The sequence below is a fragment of the Toxorhynchites rutilus genome, chromosome 2 (genome assembly GCF_029784135.1).
Source record: "Toxorhynchites rutilus septentrionalis strain SRP chromosome 2, ASM2978413v1, whole genome shotgun sequence".
Lineage (NCBI taxonomy): Eukaryota > Metazoa > Arthropoda > Insecta > Diptera > Culicidae > Toxorhynchites > Toxorhynchites rutilus.
The window spans coordinates 313,769,507-313,794,786 of record NC_073745.1 but is presented as its reverse complement, the minus strand read 5'-3'; the positions used below and the strand labels follow the sequence as shown (position 1 = coordinate 313,794,786).

Below are 25,280 nucleotides of genomic sequence, written 5' to 3'. Positions count from 1 at the left end.
TGCCACAACAGTTGGCTGTGCGATGTCACAATGGTTGAGATTAATTTGGGTTATTCTATCTACTCTCTCTACTCTCTACTCTCTACTCTCTATTAAGGATTCCATAATCTAGAACAACACAAAACCCGTCATTTTGAGTATCCAACTTCTCCTGGCAGAAAACAATTGAATTTATCCAGCACTGTGTTATTGAAAATAATGACAAAGAATTTTTTTTTCTTCATACTAAAAATACGGTACAAGTTTACAAAAAAAACGGAATAATCAAAATAGGTCGAAAAAACGGTACTGTCCCGTGAAAAACGGTAGGTTTGGTCAGCCTATCTATGAGGCAACAAATTAATCCATCGGATGAATTGTCTTAATAAAGGACAATGCAAGTTGTTATACATCCCGTCTAACAACAGATCGTTTCAACACACAAAAGATGAAAACAATTGGTCATTTAGCACATATCCTTGTTACAAAAACCATGATTAGGAGGATAATTAAGTGTAACGTAAAAACATTAATAAGTGGCTTGGTGATCTCCCTTCCAATGACAACTCATTACTGTTCTAAGCTACTATTGAACTCTGAATGTAAATAGTGCCCTTCCTACGAGAGCTGCATGCATAGAGGAATTCCATCGAGTTTGAAAAGCCCCTGGAGTAAACTTAGAGAGAAATGTAATAAAGGATGAATCCGTGGGATGTTTATTTATTTCCGTATGATTACATCGCTCCTACGGTTTTCAACATTTCATGTATAATAAGTGAAATGACTAACTTTGCTCTATGAAGCCATACTATGAATCAAACCAATTAAAAATGAAAATGCCAATTTGTCTCGATACGACCGTCCGTGTTTTGAAATGTGACCATAGCAATATCTCACTCGCGGGGGAGGTTGTGGGTGGTTGTTTACTCAACGATATCGCATATAATCGAAATTAATATAGATAATCATAAAACGTAGCCAGTCACGTGTACTCACAGTAGTACAGCACTCTCCGTCCCCAACCATTTCGCTCCACCGCTGGATGCTTTAAATTCAGTGACTGTTTTAATTATTGAATTACGAGATGGCATTTTCTGTGCGCGATAATTCACCACAGTCGAATATTGCGGTCATTATTCGCTGCCGCCGTTGTTATGGTAACTTCAAACAACTTCGTTCGCGGCGGTAGATGTCTCTCTCGAATTTTACGAGCTAAGCACTCTTCCATCCCGTCCCTAGATATATTTACTTGTAATTCAATACAATGCAATCTTTGCCACCCCCACACGCGTTAACTTTTTGTCGCATCACGGATCGACAGTGGCGGCGCGGAGCAGAACCCGTGTGACATAAATCAACCGCACCGTTCAACGATTTCGTGGCCAGACACGCTCCGTTGGTAATAGGTTCAACGAAACCCCTAAAATCTTTCAAAAATTAAACGAATGCTGAGGTTTAACTGTGTACGGGTGTCGGTTTCGGTGAGGTAGTGGATGGTGGAGAAAGGCCTCGGTCATTATGCAATTATCATAACCACGTAGCGCCGAGATGCGATAATTCAAAAATTGTCAACATTCCATTAAATCTGTGGGTGTTGGGCGTCTCGTTTCCAATATACATCCCCCTCTTTCAAATTGATTGTTAGGTACAAACATATATTACAGATATGCGAAGATGAGCTTCGGGGACTCGAGGTTTACTTTGTGATAATTAGACTCATTTATGATTCCACTCAGTAATTCAACTGAAATTGCCTTATTATTCCAGATTGGTACCGTTGTAACCGAGTGCCAACATTATCGTGTTCTCTTTTCTATTTCCAAGTCTTAGACTGATGATTTTGCCCACATAAACGAACTCAATCGTCACTGGAAATGGCAAGACAACATAATCATACACTCGACATCATCGTTCAACCTTGGCACGAATCAGTTAACTGTGTTTGTTTACTGCTTACTGTGCCAAGATGGCAAATACTCATCTCGAAGAAGCGGTGAGATATGAAAGGGATTGAAATGTGGGACAGGAAGCGGGATACACATCGCATCTCGAATGTGGCTCAGCGATAATAAAACTGGTTTCATGGCGTGGCACCATTAACTAATGCTAGAGGTGTACACAACCATTATTGCATCTCTGGTAAGGCTGGCTGGCAAATACATGGACCAGTTCATCAACTTAGCTGTTGGCGACTTCTTTAAGCTCCGTCTTCTCATAATATCGGTCAAGTTGGGCAAGGCTACCCCCAGTCGAACAAATCGCCAATTCCATTGGAGAACATTGAATTTGTGGTTCCTACGCTAGTCACGAACGATAACTACCGACCGTATTTCAGTTTGGCGGTTAACTTTTCTCAATCTGAAGTTGGAATCAATCAACGATGAATTGAGATGACTATCGGCAAATTATAAAAGTCAATAAAACCGACCGTCTATCTTCCGGATCTGAGGTTTTGCAACATCACGTGTTTCCTTCCAAATGTGCACCGGCTTTGGCTCTTGTGGCTTTGAAAGACGGGGAAGGTATGCTTCGTTTGGTTTTGCGTTATTGCTATAGTGCACAATAAAACCATCACCGGTCGTGTCGTATTTGCGTGTACCTGCATATATGTGTGCGGTTGAACAGCAAACCCATTACGATTTGTTATTTGCATGACTCCAAACCGGTCATCGCTGATAAACCATAATTGTTCAATGATTACTCGAATGTTGCTAGGTATATAAATCAATGTCGGTGATATTCATCGTGGTGACATGCTGGTTGGATTAGGGGATCGGAAGAAGTCGGATCATAGCCGCAAGCCCGCAATGGGGTGAAGTACGAATAGGTTTGATATGGAATATGTAAAGTGGTGGTCATTTTGCTCTTAAAGGTTGCACGAAAATAATGAATATTCACAGGAATATGTACAACGCTCCCGTGATTCTGCGACAAAAAATCCTAAGCCACATTTAAAATCCTAATCCACATTTCTAATTATAAGGCGTAGATTATGGTGATATGCACCTGAATTGCATTAATATAAAAAAATCTTAGTTTGTTGTATAATCATTTAATTCCGGAATATTAAATATTAAAAACCGAGTAACGACTGAAAACATTGAAATTTATTTTAAAACCTTCTCTACCTCTGCTACCTTCGACTCTTCCTTCCCAATTTATTGATTTTCCTTTCCGCAATATTCACACCGAAAAACGTCATTTGAAAGCAATCATTTGCATTTGTTTGTATCCGTCATGAAATTGCATTGAGAGCGTTGATTCAAAGCTAGAAACTGAACTATGCCATCTGTGAAGTAGTGCGGGGCAAAGGTGCGCACCTAACTGTTGTCGTCCAATAACTCTTGAAACAAAAGCAAATAAACTCCAGTTTGCTTGCCAAATTGTAACTATATATGTTACCTTCGAAACAGTACAAGAATTTCTCGAGTTTTTTTCAAGTTGGACAAATACCTATTTCAATACAAAATGACAAATGCGAACTTTTGCCCCATAGTGGGGGCAAAAGTGCGCACTTATTGAATTGAACTGCGGTAATCATATTTCAAGTCATTTTTAACACAACTGCTATCATATACAATTTTACACTTACACTAGTGCTAAATTTTTCACAATACACGATTGGTCATTTATATGAAATTTCACGAACAATCAACATTAGAATTCCAAATTTAAATTTTATTTGCTATTTTTTTGTCGTATCACTCACCTTACTTGCAATATAAAAATGCCCCCGACTTGCATATGTTTACTATGCCGATTTCCCCCGGGCATCTTGGTTTTGATATCTCTGTTGGGGAATACATTTCGGTAGAGACAAAAGTTCCCCCTACTTTCATGTACTTGCAATGCCGACTTCCCCCAGGCAGCTTGGTTTTGATGTCTCTGTTGGGGATCCGCCGCATGTGTCGCCAACTCGACCAATTAGAAGTGGGTATTTCCGTTAGGATAGGGGCTGAGATATTTCAATTGTTCGATAGTTAGTTTCATGAAATATATTATTTTCTTCGATATAAAAAATTGTCATAAAGTACCGAAATCGATTGACGCAAAAATTTCATCAATCCATCATGAAATGACTGAGCAGTAAGCGTTTGAAATTGGACAATTTTCACGATGTGCTCAATTTTTGATTTTCAATTTGTACCTCAATATGTTCCCGAAAGACGTAATCCTACGTCAAAACAAAACGCTGGTGCGAACTTTTGCTCCACAAGCAGTTTTTCAACTAATCGAATTTATAAAAAAAGGTCTTCAACCTTTTTCACAAAAACGAATACAGGTACACCTTGTGCGGGGGATAGGGACCGCACAAAAAAAAATCACATAAAAAATCGTGCGAAACTTATTCAGTAGCTTTAAAAAATCGTGTTCGGTACACAATTTGAAAAAAACATTTTTTGTGTGGTAGATAAGGACCGCATAAAAAAGTTTCCCCCAGAAAATTAACTCAAATCCTCGCCGTTCACTGTTCTATTTCCTTTTGTTTCCCTGCTCTGCGATGGGACAGTTCGCTTTTTCGGTTGTGCGTGGCCGTGTCGTGCTTCTAGTTGCATGGCGAAACTTGTTGCTGTTAGAAATCATGTCATGCGCAACTTAAGGCTGATTTAGACGATGCCAGTCAGCGCTCTAGTTGAAGTATCCAGTGAATAGAGAACAGACACTCTGTTCAAGTTAGAGGCCAATTACTTGTTCGATACTGGTACACGTAACTTGGACAGAGTGTCTGTTCTCTATTCACTGGATACTTCAACTAGAGCGCTGACTGGCATCGTCTAAATCAGCCTTAAGGCTGATTTGGATACTAGTTGAAGTATCCAGTGAATAGAGAACAGACACTCTGTTCAAGTTAGAGACCAATTACTTGTTCGATACTGGTACACGTAACTTGGACAGAGTGTCTGTTCTCTATTCACTGGATACTTCAACTAGAGCGCTGACTGGCATTGTCTAAATCAGCCTTTAGAGCATTTGATGGAAGGATGGGAGTGATTTGGTAAGTGAACATTTTAGACGCAAATATGCTTTATTCGCACTGAAATACATATAAACCTTCGAAAAAAAAAACTAAATGGACGTGAACTTCGTCAAATATGCTTCTTTTCATATACCGCATAAATAAATCGCACAAAAAAACCGCACAAAAAAAATCGCCCAAAAACAGGTTTTCTGTACGCAATATTATCTACTATAGAATGAAGGTTTCCTTGACAATGTTTCGAACTTTGCAGTTAGTTTAGATAACTAAACCGTCATTCCCAAAATTGGAAAAATGAGATCAAAACAACGTAAAACTCTTCTTACCTCATAACTTTTTGACACTTTCATGAAATGAATCTTGTTTATATGTGTGAGTTGTGGTGTAATAATGTGTTAAACAAATACACTGTTGCCGAATGTTTATGCTCGTTTGTTTGAAAAAGGCCAATGCGTGCTTTTGCCCCGCACTATTTTACAGCACAATCCTGCTTTCACCGAGTGAAAATTGCAGTCATATTGGAAAGCTCCAAGGCAGTTTTAAATTGTTGAAATTTGATTGAAAAATAATAGTATATTTTATTTGAATTCTTACCACAAAATGTATTAATCACATAGAATGCGTCATACGACAAAGTTAATTTTCTTTCATATTTTTTAAAGTGAATCTGAATATCTATTTCCATTTGCACTTCATATCAACGGAACGCGAAAACACTCAGACCTAGAGAATACCTACTACGATCTCATCGCTACAAAATTGTCACATAAACTTTCTTCGGTGGAGACAGACACAACAAAATAAAGACAGCGCCAATCGGACAATTTGTTCATGAGTGATTCCCGAACAAATATTTTTGGCAATTGATTTTTATATACAGTGGAGGGTGAATTTGAAAAAAATCATAACTAAGCGACCTCATGATTAGTTTGTTGGATACCCTATTTACGAATCTTTCTCATTTTCCCCGGTTTTTTCATGATAAACAACAAGGATTTAAATATAACTTTGCAATTCACCACAATATTTACTACTTTGAAAGCAAAATCAAAATTAATTAAAATGATAAAAATAGTACTCATTATAGATTCAAAATTAAGAATATGTCAACTAAATAATTTGTACGAGTTTACTTTTCAATCCATTTTGTGCCAAGCGTTCGAAAAATCGAACAGCAAATTTGATTATTTTCCATGTCTTTGGAAAGTAACTATATGATAATGGTCTTTTACCAAAAGATACAAGATACCACTTACCATCAATTTAATTCATTTTTGTATAACTTTACTGGGCAATAAATTTGATTTAAAACTATTAAACGTACTGAAATATGTGAACTTTTCAACATTATTACTCTGATAAAAGAACACACATTGTGATGTAAGGCAAAAACCATTCGAATGAGCCTCCTGATGGAAAATAACAGCCGGTGAAATTATTGTTCGAAAAATCGAACGTTGGCAATAACGATTTTTTTTTTCTGTTGAACCAATACCAACACATCAGTCCTCCGCAGCGCATTATGGTTTGTTTTCTTTGGAAGAGAATGTTTGTAAGTATCGATGAAGTTACCAAATATTGTCGAAAAGTTACATTTTTGTTCGTAATAACCTTAGGTGATAGCGGTTCGTAGAATTTCGTGTGAGGAGAGCTGGAGGAAATCATCAGTACGTTGAATCATTATTCTAATGAGATTGCTGGTGTGAACATTCTTCCGGCGGATGCGATGGGTAATCTTCTCGATGGAAATTAAAAAATTAAATGATGATTCTTTTCAACTGTATAATAACCTATCAACCCTCAATGCTATTGTTTTTTCGCAAGATATTTGCACTTCGCCGGTTTTGGAAAATGTTCGATTTTTCGGGAAATATATAATCGAAAAGAAATAATTCTTAAGTATTGACATTTCTCCACCACCAGCAATAAAAATAACAGCAACAGCTTTCGTTTGAGCTTGACCTTGAGCTTGGGTAGACTGTACAATTCGTAGTTGCTCTCCGTGATTGACCTGAACCAACCAAATTGCACAAAGAACACACAGAATGACGCTTGGGACTAGCAAATCATTCTCGTTGTGCAATTTTCGGTGATTCAAGCTTTAAATGGTCAATAACGACGCCGGCCACGTCCTTACAGTCACCAGGGGAAGGGAAGGAATGTTAGTATGATATTCGCCACCCGAAGGCCAGAAGGGTCGCCTCTATAGCGTGGTTCCCTAGCGTTTATCAAGGACGGGATAGTTGTTAGTGGGAATGGTTAAGAAAAATCAGGATTCACTGCGGTAAGTGATATGATTTTAAAAACGTTAAATCTCAACTATTCGGCGAAATGAGATTTGGAGAAAATATACCTTCTTATCGGATCGGTCATGCATTTCATTGTACATCGTGCGTAGTACATAGATATTTTCCTGACCTGAGAAGGTCATAAAAAACTCCTTTAACAACTCTCGATCTGTATATTTTTATTTAATCGCGGAAACCAAGGTTATTTTTTTGCCAACCTGAGAAGGTCGCTAAGAAACCCTTTTAGTATTCTTCTAATCAGATTAAGAGCGCGACGCTTTAGGGTTATTAATGATGTACTGAGTGATCTACCTAAGATCATTTCCAAAACCATAGAAGCACACACCTATACCAATACAAACAGCAGTTCCAGCCAAACACAGTACATAATGTATTGTGTTTGTCCGGAGTAACTACCCACCAGATACAGATGTGTACCTCCACGATCTAAAAGGTAGCTCACAAACAAAGTGTCCAAAACCACAAAATCTAATAGAAAAACTAAATCTAAAATCTAATTTCCATGAACCTTCGGGAGGAATGCACAAATATTTCGCACTTATCTACAATATGTCACGAACTTATATTCACATAGATTTATATACAAAACTACGAAAAACGACTCCATGGCATTTAAATTTAATATAACAACAACATTCAGTTCAAAATTTTCAGTTCTAATACTAACATTTGGAAACCGGAAATTTACAATTGGATTCATTTTCCAAACTAATAAATTAATAATAAATAAGGAATTAATTAAACCTACACACACACACATATATATATATATATATAAAAACGCATCCAAACAAAATAACTGGTTCAGATCCATAATCTAAAATCCGAATCCTCAATTTGAAATCTGGAATGAAATTCTAGTGTTTGAAGTTTACATTATAAAATCAGGAATTAAATTCAGTTAGAGCCTCAATGAATTCAACTTCTCAGTATTTCCCGAGAATCCCTCCATTTTAAAGCACCACGAGCGCAAAACCCCATGTGATATCCGAAATGGAAAACGAAATAACATTGTGTATTTTGGCTAGCTTTTCATATTTTTGTTCAAATGTACTGAATTTTTAAAATAGAACTACGAACTTATTGCCGACGAGAACAAACCTTAAAGAAATTTAATAATTAAACTCTTTGATACAAATATTTGATACCAATGGCAACGGCCTTGAATGAATGATTTCACTGAGCGTAAAATATGTAAAATCAATTGGATCAGTTATGTACTCTTTAAAACAGCAACAGCTTTCGTTTGAAAGGAAAAAGCCTGCCGGTAATGAGTTAAAACTACATGCAATAAGAAAGGTCACATCTCAGCATAGGTGGATTAACTCAGGAATATACTTAGAGACATTTATCCACCTGTGCTTGTGCGTCCTGGAATGTAAAATTATTGCATATATGAAAGCCGCAGCTAATTGAAATGGATTTTAGTTCTCTGTATGTTCGTACTTGCAAAAAAAGTGCGGGTTTCTGCCAATGTTCGATTTTTCGAACAGCCATTTCCCGGGAAATGGAAAAAATTACTCTTGAACATTGGGCTTTTTTTAGCGTCAATATTAAAAATTACCCCAATGGCTTTCTTCAAAAAATATATTTTACGGCTTGGTCGACAATGGGTCAATGACGATATTGACATTTCATTTCCATTTCTTTTCGTTCTGTTCACTCTTATTGGCGAACTAGTTCTCTAGTAGGGGAAGTGGGGGCATAGTGGTCACCCTAAGGAATATGCCCATTTCCAGCGTCCACATACCGCTCCAATTCCCGTTTTTCGTAGAATATCATAGTTCAACTCATTGTTGTTCAAGATAGCAAACGGCTTTCACTATAAAAATCCCAAATAGTACATTTTTCATCATTATAAAAAAGGTGAAAAATCGTGGTCACTCGCACATATCAATCTAAATCTAAATGGGATAAATTTAAGCGTTTTTTTCGTCCTAATTTGTTCAAATCAAATTCGATATAGTAGGTACTTGTATGAAATAAGCTTGGTCTATTCACCTAGAGTCTCAATTCAAATTTTTTCATGCATACAAAAACGTTGTAAGAAACACATAACGTTCTGCAGAATGAGACTTGATTTCGTGGCATATTTTTCCAGGGTGAAAGCCACAAAAGGAACCTTTTCAAGAGCAGAATTTGATGAGGTATATTAGCTTTAGTAAACAGAACATTGTAAGTCGTTATGCACCTATGACCACTTTGCCCCCAAACATCAAAGTAATTTTTATGTTAATTAATCGCTGAGATTGAACAATATATATGTTCAGCTCTCCTAGAATATGTGAACAGTCGTCCAAACTGATGATTTGTCCAACATATCAGATTGAATAAACTAAATTTCACGAGAAATTCCTTATATACCATGCGCACAGAACTACGGCCGAATGGCTATCGAGAGAGAAATATTTGTTTTTATTTATATTTGGCATACGACAGCTCTACTGGGTACAGGGTGACTAAAAAGTCATGAAAATCCTCAAATATGAGGTGACTATCAATACGGCATCCATAGTCAATAGTTATACTACCAAACAAGCAGGTGACCACTTTTCCCCGCATGACCAATTTGCCCCCACTACCCCTACAGCTCGCGGAACGGCTTTTTGCTCATCTAAATAATAAATATAGTCGATGCTTTTCTAAAAAAATATATATATATACCAATAGGGGAACCGCGGGTAATACGGACAGTGGGGCTAATATGGACAGGTGGTCGATTTGTATAGTTACATTTTGAATTTTCGATCTCTGTTAATTAGAACACCTTCTACATTTTATTCTATAATGTTCAAGCCACCCTATGGCAATGAATACTGATCAAAAGTTGAAAAGGGTGTAATTTCAGTTGCTTCGATATTAAGCATTTTGAGTGGTTTGATATCAAAATTCAATTCGCTAATGGTTATATTTCGGTTTGTGAGTTAACAGAGAAGCGATATTGAGTATGTACGGAAAAGTAAATTCATTTTTGAGTGGAAACATTTAATTTCTGGCAACACCGTTCTGTTGACTAGGTCGATTGTATTTTTGTTCGTCTTTTTTTTTTGTTTTTTTGTTTGTATACCAATATTGTTGACCGACATCTACCTGTCAGTGCCGGAGACAAGTATTGCATGCACTCATCTTCAACTTCTGTGATCGATCCAATATCTGCAAGGATGGCATGCACCAAATGTCGTCAACGATTCGGATCGTATCACGTGTCGTGGATACTGCGGAAATTCTTTCCATATGATCTGCGCAAAGGTTGATTACGGTCTTCGTGAAATTTTGGGAACTATTGATCGAAACATTTTTGGATGTGCTGCGGATGGCTGCGCGGATCTTTTCCAACGAACATTTCCGGAATATGACGACCCGTTGCACTAACGAAACTATACCAGATACACCGTCCATCAAATCACTTAAGGAAGACATTGCTGGGTTGAAGGATGCAGTTGGTGTTTTATCTGTAAAAATCAACTCTAAGTCGCCTACCCAAACCTTTAGTGCACCGTGGAAGCCCATGCCCGGATCAGACTTTGTCTGCAAAACACCAAAAAGAAAACGAGAAGACGATGCGATGGTGAATAAGCCTACCAATATTCGATGCACTAAAGCTGTATCCGGAGTTATCAAAACTGTACCTCCTCCGGCGGAATCGCTGTGGATTTATTTAGCGGCATTTGACCCGAGTACTTCTGAGAACGACATCGTTAAGTTGTGCAGAGAATGTTTGAAGCACTGACGTCGAACCAAAAGTAATCAGGTTGGTTCCCAAGGACAAAGATCTTGCCACCTTCAAAGTCGGCGTGAACAATTCTCTCAGAAATTTTGCCTTGTCTAAAGATAGCTGGCCGGAAGATGTGTCCTTTCGCGAATTTGTGAATTACCCGCAAAACCATCGAATCATCAGAATTTCTACGAATAAATCTCCTTCCGGAGGTGGTGGCCAGTAGCGCCAAATCTCGCCATTTCATGCTTCAGTTACCGTCCCAGACGCCATGCCTGTAGCACTAAGAAGGACCAAGTCGCGCTTGCAGCTAGTACATGCCCTCATAGTCGTTCTGGTCCTGTGGTCGAGGAAGGTGTCGGAGTCTTTCGAACCTCTCATTCAGGCAAGTACGTTAACTTTAATAGGTCTCCATCGCCTGATAGATGACTTTCAGAGTCCCTCAGCAAAATTGCAGAACTACCAGAACGTCCGTGGCCTGAGGATGAAGATAGACGACTTGTTTTTGACAGCTGTAGATTCCAACTACGATGTCATAGTTCTCACCGAAACCTGGCTCGATGAGCGAATTAATTCGACACATATGTTTGGCAGTGTGTATACTGTATTTCGTAATGACCGTAATCATCAGAATAGTTCCAAATCACGCGGAGGTGGAGTTTTGATTGCAATTTCAAACCATTTTAGTTGCTGTCGCGACCCTACTCCGGTTTGTTCATCTCTCGAGCAGCTATGGGTTAAAATTATGACACCTCACAGATCATTAAGTGTTGGAGTATCTATCTTCCTCCTGACAGGCAATTAGATTCAATCAGCATCAATAGTCACATCAGTTCGATTGGTAGTGTACTGTCACGACTATAACAGAATGACCTGGCTCTAGTTCTTGGCGATTACAATCAGTCCGGGCTTACTTGGAACGTCACTGAGAATGATCATCCCATCAATAATGTCCTACATTCGAATATACCGGCTTCCTATTGTACACTCCTGGACGGTTTCAGTCTGCATAACCTAACGCAAATCAACAAGATTCTGAACATAAACTCTCGGATTCTTGATTTTGTGCTAGTAAATGAAGCTGCAATCCCGGAATGTTCTGTCATTGAAGCTTCTGAACCGTTGATCGGCATCGACAATCACCACCCCGCATTGGAAATTCCTATTAATTTATCGTTGCCCGTTCGCTTTGACAATACAGCTGATGTGCGTGAGCTCGACTTTCGAACAACTGATTCCGTTGCATTGCGTCAGTTATTTGCCCGGACAGATTGCCAGTTCCTGGACTCTCACTTTACAATAGATGAAGCCGTTAACTGTTTCGAGAAGATCGTGAGCCGAGCTATATCTGACTGTGTACCGTTGAGCAGAACTGCTCCGAAGCCCGCTTGGTCCAATGCTCGACTACGTCATCTGAAACGACTGAGATTCAAGGCGCTCCGCAAGTACTCTCGCACTCGCAACTCAATCACCAAACGTTTGCTCTCGGTTGCCAGCAAGGAATATCGATCGTACAACCGTTTCCTTTACAATAGGTATACTAGGCGTCTACAGGATAATCTACGACACAATCCAAAGCAGTTCTGGTCGTTTGTGGAGACAAAAAGGAAGGAGGATGGGCTACCAGTGGAGATTCACTTGGGTAATAAAACTGCCTGCACCTCATTGGAAAAATGTAAACTACTGTGTGAGCACTTCAAAAGTGTCTTCAACTATTACTCCGCCTCGTCGACCCAAGTTGATCATGCGGTAAGGGACACTCCTAGAGATGTTTTCGATTTTGATATTATCACGATTTCACCAGCCATCAAAAAACTGAAATTCTCCAACGCTGCTGGTCCCGACGAAATTCCCTCGTGTGTTCTGAAGAATCGCTCTCTTGAGCTTATAACGCTGTCGAAACTATTCAATATTTCATTGCAGCAGGGTGTGTTTCCAACACGTTGGAAATATTCATTTATGTTTCCGGTTCACAAGAAAGGTGATAGGCAAAATGTCGAAAATTATCGAGGGATCCCATCGCTTAACGCATGCTCTAAAATATTTGAGATTATAGTTAACGACGCATTATTTTCTTGCTGCAAACATTATATTTCTGCTGATCAACACAGCTTCCATCCAAAGAGATCAGTCGCAACCTATCTTTTTCCTTTCGTCTCGCTTTGCCTCAGGAATATGGAAGCCGGAGTGCAGGTGGATGTAGTGTACACAGACCTCAAGGCTGCTTTCGACAGGATCGACTACACTATACTACTGGCTAAGCTTGAGAAGCTTGGTGTATCTCCAAGACTTGCTCGTTGGTTCAAGTTAAGACCAACCAACTGAAATATATTCGTACGAATTGGATCTGATATTTCGGAGAATTTCACTAACGGCTCTGGAGTACCTCAAGGTAGCAACTTTGGACCGTTGTTTTCCTCTATATGCATGAACGAGATCGAGATCGGCTATTGGTAGTCGATCATTCTACGCGGATGATGTTAAAATGTTTATGACAGTTCGAAACTCAGCAGATTGCATGCGACTACAGCACCTGATAAACACTTTTGTGAGTGGTGACACTTAGGGCCTGATTCTCGAATACACTACGAATACACTTCACGGTGGAAACGGTATGAAACGCATTCGCGATGACAACAGTACGGTGTCAACATCTGGATGCGAGATTAGTTTTCCACTAAATTTATCATTATAAAATCAAATTATCTTCAGATTAAATTTTTGTATGATTATATCACACGAAGAAAACAAAGTTTTCCACTCACATTGAATACCAGTTTGATACGAAGAGGTTAATTTTTATTAATGATTTTTTATTTGAAAAGTGCTTATTCTGCCTGAAAACTCATCATTATCTTCGACACGTCACTAACTCGTAAAACGTAGTTTAATGGCGTGCCGTTTATTTCGTTTCCACCGTGAAGTGTATTCGAGAATCAGGCCCTTAGTGTGCAAAAATGCAGGGTCATAACATTTCACCGAAAACTGAAGCCAATAACGTTTGCATACACGATCGACTTTCAACCTTTGCAACTGGTTGAAGAAATAATTGATCTCGGTATTACGCTTGATTCTGCCTTAACGTTTAAGCCGCATTACTCGGACATAATAAATAGGGCTAACAGGCAACTCGGATTCATCTTTGAAATCTCCGACGAGTTTCGCGATCCTATCTGTTTGAAAGCATTGTGCTGCACACTTGTTCGATCGATTCTGCCAAATGTGGACTGTTTAGAAGTTGACTGGAACCAAAAGCAAAATAGTTGAGGGTCTGTCCGTTTATCACTTCTAGGTGGATTGATTCGATTTTTTCATCGTTTAACGGACATTCAGACCTTGGTTGAATAAAGTTATTCCTCTCGCGATCGATAAACCTCTACGCTTCATATATTACAAATCTGTCCATATTACCCCACTACATGTCCATTATACCCGCATAAAAAAAAATTGTACTTTTCGGTCTGTTTTAATTTTAGTAAAAACATTGAAGAACAATTTTTTGTAAAATATTTGGCCAATTAGGTAAAAAAACAGTATATTGAATTGCAAGAAACTGCATCAAAGTTTTGGGAAACATGAGTTTCCAAAGATATAATTGAAGTTCTCCTTAACATGTCTGTTAAACCCCTACCTTCCCTATATGGATACTAACAAGAATAACATTTGTCATTTCTCACCAACTGCCCCAGCGGTGTGTACAATATTCATGATATCAGTTCCGGCACGTGAAGTAATCGATTGATGTTGTTAAGAATCAACTCTAGCCATTCGACAGAGAATAAGAGAATCTTTTTTTTGTCTATTTATTCATTGTCGAATATCAAATACGGTTTCCACTTAACGGGTGATTCGATTAAGATGACACTCGAATGAAGTGGAAACTGAGAATCGTAGTAAAGACAGAAAGAGTATCAGAAGCCAATAAATCAAAACCCACGACTATCAATCAATATGGAGAAGTTTTTGCTTCACTCCCTTGAGTTAAGTGGATAGTATGAGATGTGCGGATATGTCTGATTATTCTTCAATTTGTGGTTATGGAGAAAGTTACAGAGATGCTTGTACCAGGGGTGTGTCAATTGCGGTGGAATCAATTCATATGATGACAAAAAAAGTGTCCGATACTCTATCTCCTTAATGAATGCCGATTGTTGGTTGACTCCACACACTCGCACATACGCTGAGGGCTGCTATTTTTGGTTTCCTCCCACGTTTTCCGCCAATGCCGGGTATAGTCCGCTCCTAATGTGAGCAACATGGTCCTTGATTGCTTTATGTTGTGTCATTTCTTTTTTATGGTGATATTGCATTATGTCGAGCTTTGGAGTCGAAATATACGGCGTTTTTATGGATACCAAAACGGAAAGAGAAATAAATTGAAATGAGAAGAAATTTATAGCCATGGACCCCGTCGTGTAGTAGGAAAGGGAATGAATGTTCCGATTGTGGGAGTTCCCTCAGCAAAAAAAATAGACTCAACATTTTTTTACAATTCATGAATTGAAATAATTTGACATAACTTGTTTATGTTAATGACAATATTTGAACACAAACAAATCGTTACAAATCATTCACAATTTAGTATATAAATTGCGTTTACTTTCATCGGCGAACAATTCATCTCCTCTCGATCAATTACCCATTTCACTTCCGCCCAGCGTAGATATTGTTTTTGAAGCAATGCGCGTGTAAATATTTACCCTCCCAGCGTTGATTAGCCCATCAGTATTCAGCAACGGTGCGTTGATATCTCCTGCGGGACCACCCGCGGCCGCCGCCCTCATCACTTAACCCTAAGCCGAGCCCCGTAATGGATGAATAGGTGCCAACTTGGGTGAAGATAACGACTTTGTTGACCGGCCAGCTCCCACCATTCTCTCCGACACCACTTTGTCGGGATTGTAAACTTTTCTCCGTGGCGTCTATGGTGGTGTGCGGTGGGAGTCCCGGGGGCGGTTTAAAATTCTATGTACATCTATTTGTATTCATTAGGTGGGGGCTGTGAATGGATCAGCACATATTCGCAAGTGCCATGGAGGAGTATAGCGATGTTCCCGATGAAAGGTATTCGTCGGCGAACAGTGAAAGGGAACGCAAATGAAATGTTTTCGTCTGAATAGTTGAGTTTGAATGCCAGAGACATTCGGGGATCGTTCATGAAGTTGGCACCACGGCGAATGACAAACAGTGTGCATGCAATTATGAAAGTTGAAGGTCAACTTCACACTTTAACTTTACGCCGGCAGGTGTTGGTTGCAACACTTCTTCAGATCCCTTCCTTCATGGATTTTGAAACCTGGTCAGTATTCAATTGAAATTTGCTTACCTTTTTCGTATGTATTAAAAGTGCGTTGAACTAATGGGCGAACTCAAACCATAGCTATGATAGATCTCGCAATAATCAAAAGAAATTCGTGATGGGTTGATTATAGTCTGCAATTTAGTAGAGAGAACATATTAATTTCCAACCTTTTTCAATGTTTTGTCGGACGGAAACTTCAGTGTCAGAAATTGGTAGAAATACTGTATGTATTCCGAACAGCAATTGACCATGTTTTGCAACCCTTGAGAAGGATCCGGAAGTTCGGTAAATGGGTGCCACACAAATTGAGCGAAAGGCAAATGGACCATCGTAAAACCATTAGTGAAATGCACCAAATGAACACACTTTTGCATCAGATTGCCACTGGCGACGAAAAATGAATTTATTTCGAGAATCCTAAGCTAAGGTCGGCTGTAAAACCGGGTGAACCGGTCACTAAAGATCGCTACCGACAAAAAATTATAAATTCATACTTTACATTGTTGGAAAAAGACTGGGATGGGTCCGAAAAACACGGTAAGGTGATATTACAACATGACAACGCACCGCCGCTCACCGCTGAAGCCGTAAAGGACACAATAGAAATATTTAATACTAGCTGTCCCGGCAAACGTTGTTCTGCCATATAATTTAGTTCTGGATAATATTTTGGTTGGTAAAAATAACGAGTATATTTCAAGAGAGCATGTTATCGTTCAGATCTATAGAATTGATCTAAATGATAATTTTCACAGTGAAACATACATATGCGTACCTCTTATTTTCGAATTCTCCCTTTTTATTCCAAATATCCTTCTTATATATAGAAAGACATGCATAGTCAATTTTATCGAATTTTTCTAATCATCTCAAACATTTTCCAAAGTACTCTATCATTCTAATTTGAGTGAAGACAAACTCGAAAAATATATTGACCGTGGTGATCTGAGCAGCCGTTCTCCCGTGATGATGAGTTATACTTACGTGGGAAAAACTCTCTTTTATATATAAAGATTAATCAACTTAACGAACTCGTCGTATTCTCCAGACCTGGGTCGGTCAAAATATCACCATTTTGCTTCAATGAGACATGCACTTGTAGAGCAGCACTGCGCCGAACATCCACAATTTGTCTGAGAGATGGGCGAAATGTGTAGATTTACATTCCCCGAATAAAAATGTTTTGAGATCATCCTGAAAATTATGTGGTTTCTTCATCGAAAAAAGTCTCGCAGATTGCTTCTCGTGTTTAGGAATGAAATGAATTGCTTCTGCGGGAGTCAATAACTGAAAATTATATTCGGCTCCATACTGGAACTATTTTTAGTTCAATTACGAATGTAAAACCTAATTACACATAAGGTTACAAGGTGTACAACTTAGAAAAGTACATCCCCTTTTCACCTCTTCATGCTTCATTACTTGTTCGTTAAATTTTGGCCAAAAATGATACTGTAACGATGCCTCAGCCTCCATAATATTTGACAGACATGACTCCGTGTGACTTTTTCCTATTTCCAAAAATAAAAAAGAATCTTGAAAATATTTCGAGGGTTGGAAAAAGCGTTGCCATAAGTACATAATATCTAATGGAGACTATTTTAAAGTCGACAACAATATGGTAAACGAATGATTTTTTTTAACTAAACTTTCCATTATTTCATGCACTAGCCTATTTATGTTCGCATCCTTGAGTTATTATCAATTGTAAATATCAGTTTACACACCAATTTTTTATTTATTACAGAAAGATCCAATTTTGTGCTGAGTAAGGTTGGTTCTGTAAATAAAAGGTTGGGATTATCGAATACCTTCAAAAATAAAATGAAAATAGGGTTGCGGAGGCGATCTGCCGTAGTGGTAACATCCATACCTCTCACGCAGAGAGTTCAATTCTCACATTCTCAATTCTCATTCTCACAGAAAGTCATTCCCAACCACTTTTGAGATATTTTTTCATATGTTTTATTCAGCAAAACTATACATAAATAAGTGCTCCCGTGGCCGAGTGGTTAGCGTCACACCTAACATGCCGGTTCGATTCCGTTCAAGTCGGGGGAATTTTTCGACAAATAAATTTCCTCCCACTTGCACTGTAGTCACGCGTACGCGTATTGCACTCAGAATGCATCAAGACGTGTTATTTGGCATAGAAATCTCAACTAAGTACTAGTAAAAACGACGCAAGTAATACTACGTTGAGACGGCGAAGTCTAACTAGAAACGTTAGTGCCATTTAAGAAAAATATTTTAAAATTTAACAAATTCATTAAAAAACTGTATATCTCTAAAACCAAAAAAAAAGTTTGTTTGGAATATTTGATGTAAAAAAGCCTAACCTTTCAGAACATGATACAAACAGCTAATGTTTCTTAGATTTCGACACCTCGAAAAACACAATAACTATTTTTGGAAGGTTTTGCCAAGATGTAGACACTGGGAGTGTAGTTCAGTAATTTTCTACACTTTCATTTGCTGGTCAGAGATCGATATATGGTCCAGCAGTTCAAAAGTAAGGATTCAAAAAAATATATGTTCGATAAAAATAAAAACACACCTAAATTTTTAAAGATGGGATTAATATATCAGAGCTGCTTTTCTTCGATAAATTCTTTTACTTCGGCAGATTGCCGATTGTGTACCGTCAAAACAGACTGAAACCTATCACAGGCGATCGAATGCAACTGATACTGAGTCGAATATAGAAAGGCAAACGAACAAAATGAAAGGCGATACAACATAAAGTGGTTTTTCAGTATGACAATGATCTACCTCATGTTGCGAAAGGGCCTATCTTGTTTCCGAGCAATGACCAGTGTAATATTGTTTTCCAAGGCCTTGATAAGGCTAGACGAGATACTTTATAAAACCTCATAAAAAATAGTCTAACCTATTTACACTTCTCAAATGATCCACGGTATTGGTTGCTTTGTGATAGTGCCGTCTTGTTGAAACCACGTTTTGTCAGATACAATGTTTGCTTTCGCCGAGAAAAGTCCGTGACCGATAACGAGCGCCATTGACAGTAATGTGGTGGTCATCTTCATCTTTGGAAAATACGGACCAAAGATTCAACCAGTCCATGAACCGCACCAGAATTATTTGTTGGAAGTATTTTTTTTGGGAGTCAAATCTCTCGTTTATAGTGATAAACCAGCATTGAGTACAAGAAGTCAACATCAAACGTGCTATCGGTGAGACATTGGCCGATATACTCGAAAAAGTGACTAAGAATTGGGCTTCACGAATGGATCACCTAAACATAGCCGTGGCCAATATTCAGATGAAACTGTTAGAGCCCCCGCAGACTACAGACCTTTGTTGGTCGATAGATTGGTCGGACGACCTTATCAGTATGGAGCGATATGTATATGCGCACACTACACCGATTCAGTACCGGCCGATAAGAAAGTTTGATAGGCTTCCCGATTGCATTCAAACTATTCGGTCGGTCAACTATCGGCCGTCCGTTTAATCAGTACTGGCCAGCATCGATCTACGCACACACGACGATTGTTTATCGGCCGTGCGAATCACTGAGAATGTGATGCACCCAATGCTCTTTGAATCTCTTTCTGATTTTCCATGAAAAACAATTTGACCATGTTGATTTTCTTAAATGGATGAACCTCAAAAAAAAAAAACTTTTATTTGGTAGACTGTTCAAAAGCGCTTCTGATGCATCCTAAGACTTATAAGTTTAGCTGGTTTCATCGCACCGACAGTGGGCTTTTTGTTTAGAGAGTGTCAACTGGAAGCGACAGCAACAAAAATGGAAAATGATTTTTATAAAAATCCCCTATTGATCCGCAGGGACCAACGCGAGTCAGACGAAAAGATCATCTTTGGTCCCCTAGCTCGGTTAGTGCTTAACGTTTTAAATAAGCCGGAAGAAATAGTGTATACTCGACAGGAAGAGGCAGGGTTGTTTGATGAAGTATCTTAAATGAAGCGCTGGGTGGTCTTACGGAAGTTGGCCGGAACTTCAACCATGGCCGATAAAAAGATGTAAGTCGACGTGTTCTTTTACCTTTTCGTGGCTTTGGTGGTCAACTGTCTCTCCATTTTAGCCATTCGCTCAAAAGTTTTCTATCGGTCGAAGCTGGGGAATGTCGGAAGGTTGACGGTCTTCGCGACAATGTTTATCTCCAGCCGATCCATCCTCCAGTGGTCTTTTGGCATAATGGACTGATCCCAGGTTCGGCATAAAGACCACATCACCTTCGCCACTTCCGGCAAGCACTTCGTTCTATATATCTCCTCGTTCATCATATGACTCGAAAGAAGAGCGGCTTGGACATTCCCTTCACGTCTGTCAGAGAAGAACCTTCTTCGAGGACTTGATATGGATGATATATTCGTCGTCATCGGTTACCTGGAGGACGTAAAATATCCGGGCTTCTGCCATTCGTTGAATTCTAGCATCAAGTATGTCTCATCTTTCATTATGAGCAAGGAAAGAAGTTTTTCACCAGCACCTCATGCTACTCCTTCTGGATGATTGCATGCTGCTCAGATACGGCCGGTCTTGTTTGGCGCTTCCGCATTAAAATGTCCATTTTGGCCAGATTTTCCGGCTTAAGGAGCGGCAGGGAGATGATGTTGTAAATACCAGATCGGCTATACGTGGTGGACACGCAGTTCCTCAGGATGTCCAACTTTTTCGCTGTAGGGTGGAGCTTGCAGTATGAAAAAATCATCGAGTTGCTCGACAGTGCTGCTGCTGCGAATCAACAACCTTGAATCATTTTTGTTTTAGGCTTAATAAACGTAAGATTCTAGGAAAATTTGTTCCATAAAATTATATTTCATCACCATCCGAAATTAGTCCACTTTTTTCTTTTTTTTTGAATGCATAGTGTTAAATCGATGAAAAATGAATTGGAATTTTCGAGCATCCCATTCGGTAATTTGAAGAAAATTGTAGAGTTTGAATCTTACTTGCCAGGCGTAAATGCTCTGATTGAGCGTGTGGTTTTGAGGCGTATACAAAATCTTAACCACCGAGAAATCATAACTGGGTGCCGATACTTAGAAAAAAATAATACAGACCAGTTTAGACTCGCTAAACAATGCTTTATGTTCACATAACGTTTTGTTATTTGTGTCCCGCGTTAGACCTCTGACCATCTGGTCACTTTATACTACGAGGGTCACTATTTATATTTCGGGAATAGGAACAAAAACAAATAGTTAAGCTGCGAATATATTTTTATTGTTTTTCAAAGTACTCGCCACGATGATCGATACACACATGCGCTTAAACCAATTTTCAAAGCATTTATTCCAATCGACACGAGCCTTTTTTTTGAGCGATTGTCAAATTATGTGGGATCCAACGTGAACATAATTTTCGCACAACTAAGTGTTCATGTAAAATCGCATATATGCTGGTGGAACTAATGCTGAGGGATGCCTCAATCTCACAATAGGTTACATGACGATCTTGCTTAATCATTTAATGCACAGCATCGATGTTTTCTGGCACTACAGTCGATTTTGGACGACCTTCACGAAACTCGTCGGACAGCGAACCACGACCACGATTGAATTCACTATACCAGCGATACACAGTGGTTTTTGATGGAGCTTCATCGCCAAAAGTCAAATTAAGTTGATTGACGCACTCTTGTTGTGATAATCCACGTCGAAAGTCGTAAGTTATGGATCTACAAGAAATAAATGGAAAGACAGTTATGCCTAGAAAATGAAAATGAAAAATTAGAACCATTGACCAGAATTTGAATTGATCTTCACTAGACAAGCGATTATTCGCCTCAGAAAATTGTTTGATTCTTGATTTGTTAAATAATTTATTGCGAAATAGGTAATAAAAATTGGTCAAAGTATTATACATAAAAGAATCATCGCACGAAAATTGCCGAGACCAAACTTTCAACTAAATATAAAATAAACAAATAGCGTCCGTATGACAAAATGTTCTGAGTACGTATATCGTCAAAAATGTCAAACTTTACGATGGAACCGTCAGATGGACTCACATGACATCAGTGTTGCCAATTCCCGAAAAATAAATAGTGACCCTCGTATTATTGACATAAAAAATAAATATCTTCGTAACCGATTTATGGCGTGGAACCAAAGCTATGGTAGAATAGTAGTTTTTCAGATTCCACGAAACAAATAAAACTTCTTCTAATAATGTTTTTCAAAACGAGGAAGAAATACAATAAGGGGCCTGTATTATAGCTCTTCTAGCAAGAATTAAATGACAAACACATGTTCGTGCAAACGCAAAACATGCTGTTTGTTGTTTTCCATTTTCATCCAGACACATTCATTACAAATGTTTAACTCTAGTTCATCTGCCACCCCTAACGATAGAAGCTAGGAAGAAAGATGACTGAATAAAAGGGAGACTGACCGAGCTCGGACAGTCTCATTATGCACGCGAGGAAATACTCATATGATTCATTAATTCCGAAATCAATAATGCGAGTCATCGCGACATGGCGACCGTAGCAGGACCCGAACCTACAATCTTCGGATTTCAACGAACCTCCGGAAAAAGATGAACTTTCCAAGAAATGATAAAAACAGTAAGAGCAATTCCGACCTCGACACCTCATAATCATAATTGAATCATAATCATAATCGTCTTCACTTTTCGATTAAAAGTAGACTATTGAGCTGCAGTATTTTTCTTCGGAAGCTTACTTATATATCTTAGGTAAAAGTTGGTAACAGATGAAACATCGGTTCATCGGTTCAAAAGTTTTTTTTAAATCAAATAAAAAAAAAAATCAAAAAACATTTTTTTTAAATGAGTATATTTGCCCAAATCGGCAAAACAAACTACATTAGTTTAGAGTGGTGCACTCTTAGCCTAAAAGCAATAAGGAAAGAAAATATTGGTCTCTTTCTACATACATATAGACGGTTAGAGCAAATAGGAAGCAATTTTGTTCTGCCTATGCTTTTTCATGGAATGTAAAAACCTGCTTTTCACCAGTTCTGAAAATGAATTCAAATGAGACGCAACATCATCTGGGGGTCTTCGTAGCCACTTGGTTACGCGTTCGCTTACCAAGCGATCGATCGTGAGTTCAAACTCAGGGCCCTCAATTGACCATCCTTTTGTTGTTATAGAATAACTACGTCCACGCAACCATCATCAGCGATGGAAATCGATCCACGGTCAAAATAAGATCGATTCATCCATACAACTGCTCTGCTCTGCAAGACACATCGGGCTGCTGTTCTATAAATAACTCAACAATGATCAGTATCAACTGTCTCCGCTGTCCGGTCTGCTGAACAATGGATGAACAGAAAGAATACCCTTACGCATAAATGGCTACTACAGTGTAATTTACCATAATGTAATGGAACAGAAAAAACATAACGCCTAAATGGCTACTACTAACGACTGTGTAATTTACAATTTATAGAAACATAAACATATGTACATGTACACGATTAAAACCCGGCTCTGTAACAGCTAAAAAATGCTGATGAGCCTAATAAATAAATAAATGAGATAAAAAAAACGCAACATCAACTATTTTTCCATGTTAATATTATGACCGTCTTCACATACACCATCAATCCGGCAATCCGATAGCTCAAAGTCAACAATGCAGTCGAGTTTTATACACAATACTATATAAATTTTAGTATCATATGCTCTCAGATTTTTTGTAGATTCTCTTCTGTTCAGCAGACAGAGCTGCCGCGACAGATGTACTGCAGTTCTACGCATAGTTGTCCCATGTTCCAAAATCAGCATCTGAGAAAAACGTAATCAAAGTTTTCAAGCATATTTGTCTACCCTAAGCATTAAGCACCGGGTTTTTCATAAGCAGTAAACTATTGTTTGATGAAACTTGATTACGGGTTTAAAAATTCATGGTGGGACAGTTATGTCTGGAATATCAACATGGGACAATTGAACTTGAAATTGTTTTTTGAAATACTGGGAACAAACAATAAGTTTTTTTTGTGTTTTTTCCGAAGTATTATGCAAAAACATCGTTTTGTGTGAAGAGAGTAGTGATCTGGAAAACCTTTGCAGCATATCAATTTCGTTGTTATTAGGCACTCGTTAACAAGGTGTACTTGTGTTCTGTTAAACTTTTTATTATTTGTTTGAGAATTAGTTCGTTCTTCCAAACCAGAAATGAGTGCTTTAGTCCTGCTGAAAGAGTGACATGAAATTCTTGTACTTGTACCGATTCGTTTGTTATGGATCTACAAGAAATAAATGGAGGGACAGTTATGCCTAGAAAATGAAAATGAAAAATTAGAACCATTGAACAGAATTTAAATTGATCTTCACTAGACAAGCGATTATTCGCCTCAGAAAATTGTTTGATTCTTGATTTGTTAAATAATTTATTGCGGAATAGGTAATAAAAATTGGTCAAAGTATTATACATAAAAGATTAATTATATGTCGAAACTTATAGGATGTATGCGAATGTTTGGAATGAATCACAAACAACTTTTTACATAAATATTTAACCAGACATCGCTTTTCATTTGGGCCCGTCCCGTATCCTATTTTGTTCATCATTCTGGGGCACATTATTGCGTACAGATTTATTTGTTTTCATTCGATCCAGATAACAAAATAAACCACAAAAAAGAAAAGTAATAAACCGTCATATCTCTTTATAAATAATATATTACTTCAAATCAAAGTTTCGGTTTCTGGCACATAGCCCTCGGGTAAATATTTATATTTTTATCACGTACTCTTACAGATCGGGTTTCCTGATCCGGGTCTATAGCTACCCCGGCGCTGCTGCCTGCCAGTATTTCGTTTGCTTTGGTATTATGCTGTCATCCTTTTTCTCTGCACCCACATGACGGAGACGACGCTGAAAAGTTTTGGTGGCATAAATATTTTAAATGAATGACACCACGCCACGATTCAGAAGAAAAAAAAACTGAGAGGGGATAGACAACATGGAAGGCACCGATTAAGGACGTTTATGTATAAGCCTGTGTGCCTACACACGTACCAAGATCGGA

The 25,280-nt window shown here is 38.4% G+C and overlaps 2 protein-coding genes across 4 annotated transcripts in view; one reads left to right on the top strand and one right to left on the bottom strand.

Moving 5' to 3' along the window:
- LOC129765480 (tyrosine-protein kinase Src64B) overlaps nucleotides 1-25,280 on the bottom strand; it is a 180,430-nt gene that overhangs the window by 21,465 nt on the left and 133,685 nt on the right. The window contains exon 2 of one of the 3 annotated variants that reach the window (XM_055765846.1): nucleotides 16,308-16,414. The exons of the other annotated variants lie outside the window; for them this stretch is intronic. The gene's annotated coding sequence lies outside the window, so the exon portion shown is untranslated. The remainder of the gene's footprint in view (nucleotides 1-16,307; nucleotides 16,415-25,280) is intronic. 3 annotated transcript variants of the gene reach the window in all.
- On the top strand, nucleotides 11,253-13,306 carry LOC129767048 (uncharacterized). Its single transcript, XM_055767662.1, has 3 exons — nucleotides 11,253-11,690; nucleotides 11,849-12,837; nucleotides 13,153-13,306. Exons 1-3 carry the CDS (start codon nucleotides 11,253-11,255, stop codon nucleotides 13,304-13,306), a joined length of 1,581 nt encoding a protein of 526 aa, XP_055623637.1.